The sequence below is a fragment of the Hevea brasiliensis genome, unplaced genomic scaffold (genome assembly GCF_030052815.1).
Source record: "Hevea brasiliensis isolate MT/VB/25A 57/8 unplaced genomic scaffold, ASM3005281v1 Scaf267, whole genome shotgun sequence".
Lineage (NCBI taxonomy): Eukaryota > Viridiplantae > Streptophyta > Magnoliopsida > Malpighiales > Euphorbiaceae > Hevea > Hevea brasiliensis.
Genome location: NW_026614770.1, coordinates 108,259 through 114,935, shown reverse-complemented (window position 1 = coordinate 114,935; position 6,677 = coordinate 108,259). Strand labels below are relative to the sequence as shown.

Sequence of the window (6,677 nt, the reverse complement as noted above, 5' to 3'; positions counted from 1 at the left end):
CCAGCCCATGAATCTGTAAGTATACGTATACGTATAGCCCCAAATCCAATACCCTTCACTCTCCTTTGACATGAAGTTTGAAAGCCCAACTACTGCGTCGCTACCATTAGATGGTCACCTGAATTGATCCGGACCGTTGGTAATCCGTCTTGGAGATAAAATGTCCAGCGTGATTGTAAACAGGGAGGGAAGGGGGAGAGTCGGGACCGGAGAGGAAAACCAACTAGGGCTTTCAAGTTTCAAGTTTACAGATACACACACTTAGACACACTCTTTATCAGAAACAGGAACTCGCAATTTTACTCTCTCCAATTCACTCACTCTTCACTTCTTTCCTCTCTCTCTTTTGCTGTTTTCGAAGGTATCTTTTCTCTCGATTTTTCAACTTTCCTTATATTTGAGTTCGCCAAGCTCTCGCTCTCTTTGTGTAATTATGTGCTGTTTAGATGGTATGAGTTGGCTAAAGAGTTAAATTTTGCTTTATGTTCTGTTTGGATGCTGGGAAAATGTGGGGAAGATTGAATAATTTAATATTTATATGTCATAGTGTATGTGTGTTGTTTATATGCTAATTTTCTTCTATTAAGTTAAATATCAAGTGTTTTTCTCGGTTGAGTGTGTTCTCAATGTCTAATTTTTAAAATATTTATCTGGATAATCATTAATGTCTGGGGAATTAGTTGTGACCATTTCTGTCAATAGAAATAAAATATATATTTTGCATAGACGGTTTTGGGCTGCTTTTTTGTTTGGGGGTTGGGGTGGGTGTGTGGGGTTGGTGTTGGTTAGATATAGGATGAAGTTTGGGATTTAGCTGGTGCTTTTGTGTAAGCAATTTAGCAGAGGTGCAGAAGACAACATATGTGTGAGGAATGAGCTGTCATTAAGAGTTTTGTCAGCTTTACCTACTTATTTAGTGTCCCTGATTTGCATTCTTGCACTATTATTGTTTGAAAGGTTAGAGAAGTAGCAAAAGTGCCTTTGATAGGTGTTGGACTATGAATTTCAATTTTAAGAGAGGGAATTCTGAAGGAGTCGCTTCCAGATTGGTTCTCATGTGTGCAAAAGCTGTTTCTGCTAATGGAGTAGTTGAGTCAGTTTATGAATTGGTCTTAAATTTTATAGAAATACGCTAGTACTACTGGTGGTTCATAATTTACTCATCTGATATTGTCCTAGAGCAATCTCAACTGCTAGAAAATTGCTCTTGTGTTGGCCTAGGACAGTGTTCCTCTCTCTCTTCTTCTTCCCTCACCCCCACACAACCACCCCCTCCCCTTTTATAAAAATGAACAATATCTTCTTTTTCTACTTTCTCTTTTGTATTACTGCCTTACAGACTAAATTTTGATGTAGGAGGTGAAAAAGGATATGTCTTCTGATACTGCAAAAGAAAATGCATCCGTAGTTGACTCCTCAGTAACTGAATGGAAACATGACATGGGTAATTTTGATGATCCAGGTAATAAAATGATGCAATTTATTTTGGCTAGATGTTTCCTGTTGATTGTATAAAAAAAAAACTGATGCATATTAGCTAACTTTAAAATTTCTTAATATTTCCTTTCTTGTTCTGTTCTTCTCTATATCTCCAAAAGGAAATCTTTTGATAATTTTGGGTGCAGTGCAAGTAATCTGGAAATACTGCCATTAACATGATATGAGTAACATGCCTGCTAGGATTCTTCTCTAATGGAAAGCGTAAAAGCCATATATAGGTTATATATTTAATGATTTTTTATATTTTCTTTTTCTAAAAAATTTTTGCTACGGATGGTATTGTTAGGATTCATCTAGGTAGATGTTACATGTCTACTTTGTTAGTTGTCCATCTGCTGCAATTTTCTTTTTTGTTGGTCTTCGGATTTGTCAGTAGTTGTATAAACACAAGATTTTAAACACAAAATACTGGCAGTTAATTTGGCCCAATAGTTTCCTAAATTGTGTCATGAAATGTTGGAATGAAGGGTGAGACTTAGGCATGTTAACCAAGTGAATTTGCTATGTCACTTCAGAACCAGCCTCATTTAGTTAAAAAAAAATGTCTGAAATCATTCACATCAGGTACTTCTTAACAGAAGTTCTTTGCTGTCTTATCAGCTGCTGGTTTTTGAAAAGGTAACAGTTTTTTCGAGTTGAGCTGAGCAATTCCTTAATTTTTTTTTTGACAGAGAGCTGATACTGATTTAGCATCAAGTTATTATTATTATTATTATTATTATTATTATTATTATTATTATTATTATCTCTTTTTTGAGCTCATGAGCTGTGAGCCTAGCAATTTGGTAGTGGAATTCAGAAATCTCCATGTTTGTTTATTTGTTCCTTTATACCCTTTCTTGAGCAAATTGTAAACGCTGCTGCAGTGCAGCACAAATTTCCCTATGGCATACGTCTTATTCAACTAAATTTAGTATAAGTTGGTTTCTTGTATAATGGTGTGTGTTGAAGTTTAGTTGCACTTTTTAGAGCCTAGCTTTTCTGTCTGTCTATAGTTAAAACGTAATCATTTTTTTTTTTTTTTAATTTGAATGAAAATTTAAGCTCCTTTTGGCCTTTATATTATGTTAAATTTTATTTTTTATTGATAAACTCCTCTAAGGGTTTGCTTGTGATTTTACCTAATTATGCCAGTATTACTATTATAATAATAAAATAAGAGGTGGTGAGAAAAAGTATCTTTCTTCTTTTTCTTGTTCTTCATTTTCTACTTTTCCTTAATTTTGAATGTGAAAGTAAACTTGATGATATCAGATTAATGAGGTTAACTTAGAATCTTTGTTCCTTGTTAGAGAGCCCAATCTACGAAGGTGATGAGGATAGTTATCCTAATAGGGCTGAAAAAGCAGGTTGTGATCAAGTGGGAAATTCATCGTTAAACAAAAGGGGTAGATTGTATAATACAAGATATTTCATCATTAAGAGCTTGAACCATCATAATATTCAACTATCAGTTGAGAAAGGAATATGGGCTACTCAAGTCATGAATGAACCAATTTTGGAAGAGGCCTTTCATGTAAGATCCCTGTTATTTAATTTCATATTCTGCTTTCTAAATCTTGATGCCTTATATAGAAGCACATATGCTTGTCTTGCAGAATTCTGGTAAAGTCATTCTAATATTTAGTGTCAACATGAGTGGTTTCTTCCAAGGTTATGCCCAAATGATGTCTTCTGTTGGATGGAGGCGTGACAACATCTGGAGCCAAGGATGTGGTAAAGGTAATCCTTGGGGCCGCAGCTTTAAGGTTAAATGGCTGCAGTTAAATGACTTGCCTTTCCAAAAGACACTTCATCTCAAGAATCCACTGAATGACTACAAACCTGTTAAAATTAGTAGAGACTGCCAGGTATCTTTTCTTTGCAAGGTGCTCTTTTATCTTTCAAGCACTTTGAAATTGTTATATTATATGACTATGATGCATGTATTGAAGGAATTACCGAAGATGTAGGAGAAGCTCTTTGTGAGCTAATTGATGGGGAGAGTGATAGTGATGGCATGCTGAAAAGGTTTTTTTTTTCTTTGTAAGCAAAATTAAGTTGATGAATTAGTTCTTATGACTCAGTGTTGCAAGTGTTGTCCCAGGGATGACCTTTCTCTCAAAAGGCCTTTTATAGTGCCTTCATGTTCACTAGAGATGAAGGATATAATATCCATTCACTACACATGCCATGGGTTAGACTTCCATGCCTTATACTTCATGTCTCTACCAACATGGTGCTGAAGCAAGTAGATTTCATTTGGCTCATCAGGGACCTAGTGGTGTTAATTTGCCTCTTGCATCTAGTGCGTCAAAAATGTCAAGGATGAAACAATCTCAACTGAATGGAAGTCTTGCAAATTTGCAAGTACAGTGTGATGTGCGTTCTCGAAATGATGCTTGGGCTTTGTCAGCAGAAAGTCCTCTGGCTAGTACTCTGACTGAGGATGATTTTCTTGAAATGGTATATTGTCGTATCTTAGTTTTTCTGTTCTTGATGAGTTATTAATGTCCACTATGCAGTTTTCCTAATTGCAGAATGTTGTCTCTAAGTGGATTTTCCTCTAATAATCCTAACTTTGAATGAAGACAATGTAATACTTGGACAATTACTTTTTCCCTACGCATGAAATCATTGAAAGGAATTATGTAGTATATTGATAAACATAGGAGAATATTATGATTAATTTTTGGAACAAGCCTTTCTAGAGCATGGTGTCTTCATCCTATTTGTGTGTCAGTTATTCACAATATCCTGCATCTGATTCTTATATTTTTAGTGCTATATCTCTGTCCTCTTCCTTATTTTTGTAGTTTGTGAACAATTTCAATTCCCATCAATAAGAGTTTATTCAATGTTTCATATAGCCTTGATCACAATTTGCATTTCCTTTCTAATTTTCCTAAGGAAAATGCATATTAATCTGAATCTTCCACAATGAGGATGTAGTCATGTACCAGACTGCATGTATAGAGTTTTGTAAACCTAATGACATTAGGATCAGAAACACTAAAACAATAAAATACTAATTATAAATCCTAAACAAACTTAAACTAGGAAAATAATAATAAATCTAATAATAATAGAATTTTAGAAAACTAACTTCCTAATTCTAGGATGACACTAATTCCTAAATGGATTTTGAATCTTCCAATACTGTATCAACTAGTTGACAAAACGTTGTTTCCACAATAAATTTTTTACTTTTGAATGCTTTGTTCAAAATCTTTGCTGCTGCTTGATGCCTACAAAGAATTCCTGCTGTGATCATACCTGTATCTTCTGCTCTGTTATATGACTTACTCCTGATGTGTTTTACAGACATATGAAGAGTACCTGGAAGTGCATAGCAGAAGTGTCAAACAATTGAATCTCCCTGTTAGTATACTTACCTGATGATATTCTAGTGGGTTAGTTTAATGTATATGTTTTTTATTGGTATGATACATGATGGTTCAATTATGTTAAAAATTTTATGTTTGTTGCATATGATCATTATGGTTCAGTAGATGCAGTGCTATTTCAAATCCGTCCTCATGTTATCTTCTTTGGGTTTTCTCTTTTCAGATTGATGATGATATGAAAATTCATTGTTACGTATATGGCTTGTTAGAAATACAGTTGCTTGGACCTGTCTAATTAACCCTAGACACAATACTGGTGTCGATTTCATGTGTCTTTGCAAGAAAATGTAAAAACTTATTTCTTAGTTCAAAAGTGTAACCAGATACTTGGCAGGGTTTTGTTGTTTCTATTTCCTGCAAGGTGAAATTACTTTTTTCTTCTTTTTATCTTTCTGCTCTAACTGGAGATTACATAATTAAAACAATAGGTTCAGGATTATAGTCAATATGAGATTATCATGCCAAATTGCTAATTTGCCAGACATTTGTATGCTATAACACCAGAATTGATCTACTTCTGTCACTGGAATGTGACTGGTAATGATTTTGAAGTATTTTCTTTCTTCCTAAACCCTTTCGTATCTTATCTTTTCAGTCAACTTTTAATTATCTAAGGTGTGGATGAATTGAGTGGCATGTATTGCAGAGTTTGCTTATGCTGGTGGCACTGGGCCATGTTTTTTATGGGAACAACTGCTGAAAAATTGTTGTGTCATGGGTTTACTACTTACAGAAATATAAACCTGTCTATGATATTCTTTTTTTTTTTTTTGTATGATCTATATGATTATTCGGTCATTTTGATACTTGCTATTACTGATGAAGATAATAGAAGTTTTTGTTCATGTATTTTTTCAGTTTTCTGAGACATTGCTGTGTGAGCTAAACCTTGAACTATCTTTTAAAATAATAATTCTACTTCTGAGCCATTTAACTCTTGACAGGTAGTTGGATCATCTCGGGCAACACTGGAGCCATCAAGAAGACATGATGATGATTCGTAAGTTTATTTCAGTCTATGTCTCTGTATTCAAATTGCGTTTCTGCAAGGCTTCACTGATTTAGTGATGTTCTCTGCAGAAACTCAAGCTTTGTAACTGAAAAGTGTCCTCACGGAAGAGGACACATCATTCATCCGATAAATGATCAAATACCTCACACAAGCAGCTAGTGTTGGCCCTTTTGCTGATGATAATACGATTTTCTGGTGGAGTTTTTCAAATTTGCCATTCAAGGCAACCGCTCGACTGTTCTAATCCCAGAAACTGGGATCCATTATATTGTTGTGTTGTACACTTTCATGTACCGGCAATTGATGATTCGATTGCATAGTAGGTTTTACTAGGGTATGTTACCAATCTGTACAGAAATTAAATTTGCAACATGCCCCCTTTTGTCATTTTTCTTTATCCACAATCTCCCTCCTCCACACACTAAAAGCCCACCCCCCCCCCCCCCCTCCCGGCATTTTCTAGAGGGTGAAATTAGGTAGCACTGAGCTAGATTTAGATGACTAAAATGCGAAGATTTTGGAACGGGCTCCACATCATCTACTGATTTAAGGATGGCAGAGCATGATGTAAAATTTGTAACTTGATCTTCTCAGATGCTTTGTGTTGGAGCTAACAGCGGTAAATAATAGATGCGTTTATGGAAGTATAAACAAAGGATGGTTCATATATGATTGTTCGTTGATTCTAGTGGAGAAGTCTTTTTTCTATTCAATAAAAAAAAGAAAAAAACTTACGATTGTTTAAAAAAGAAAAAAAAAACCCTTCTTAATAAGGTAAT

General features: G+C 34.7%; 1 protein-coding gene across 1 annotated transcript; it reads left to right on the top strand.

Annotated features, from left to right (window-relative positions):
- The first annotated feature begins 1,360 nt into the window (after positions 1–1,360).
- LOC131176904 (uncharacterized) lies at positions 1,361–6,303 on the top strand. Its single transcript, XM_058141928.1, has 7 exons — positions 1,361–1,462; positions 2,793–3,016; positions 3,099–3,350; positions 3,754–3,945; positions 4,804–4,860; positions 5,831–5,886; positions 5,967–6,303. Exons 1-7 carry the CDS (start codon positions 1,372–1,374, stop codon positions 6,055–6,057), a joined length of 963 nt encoding a protein of 320 aa, XP_057997911.1. The 5' UTR covers positions 1,361–1,371; the 3' UTR covers positions 6,058–6,303.
- The last annotated feature ends 374 nt before the right edge of the window (positions 6,304–6,677 follow it).

Excerpts from the sequence above, each read along its gene's own strand:
- LOC131176904 (XM_058141928.1), top strand. The coding sequence starts at position 1,372 with ATGTCTTCTGATACTGCAAAAGAAAATGCATCCGTAGTTGACTCCTCA. Across the intron at positions 1,463-2,792 it reads GGGTAATTTTGATGATCCAG|AGAGCCCAATCTACGAAGGT; the intron begins GTAATAAAATGA and ends GTTCCTTGTTAG. Across the intron at positions 5,887-5,966 it reads AGAAGACATGATGATGATTC|AAACTCAAGCTTTGTAACTG; the intron begins GTAAGTTTATTT and ends TGTTCTCTGCAG.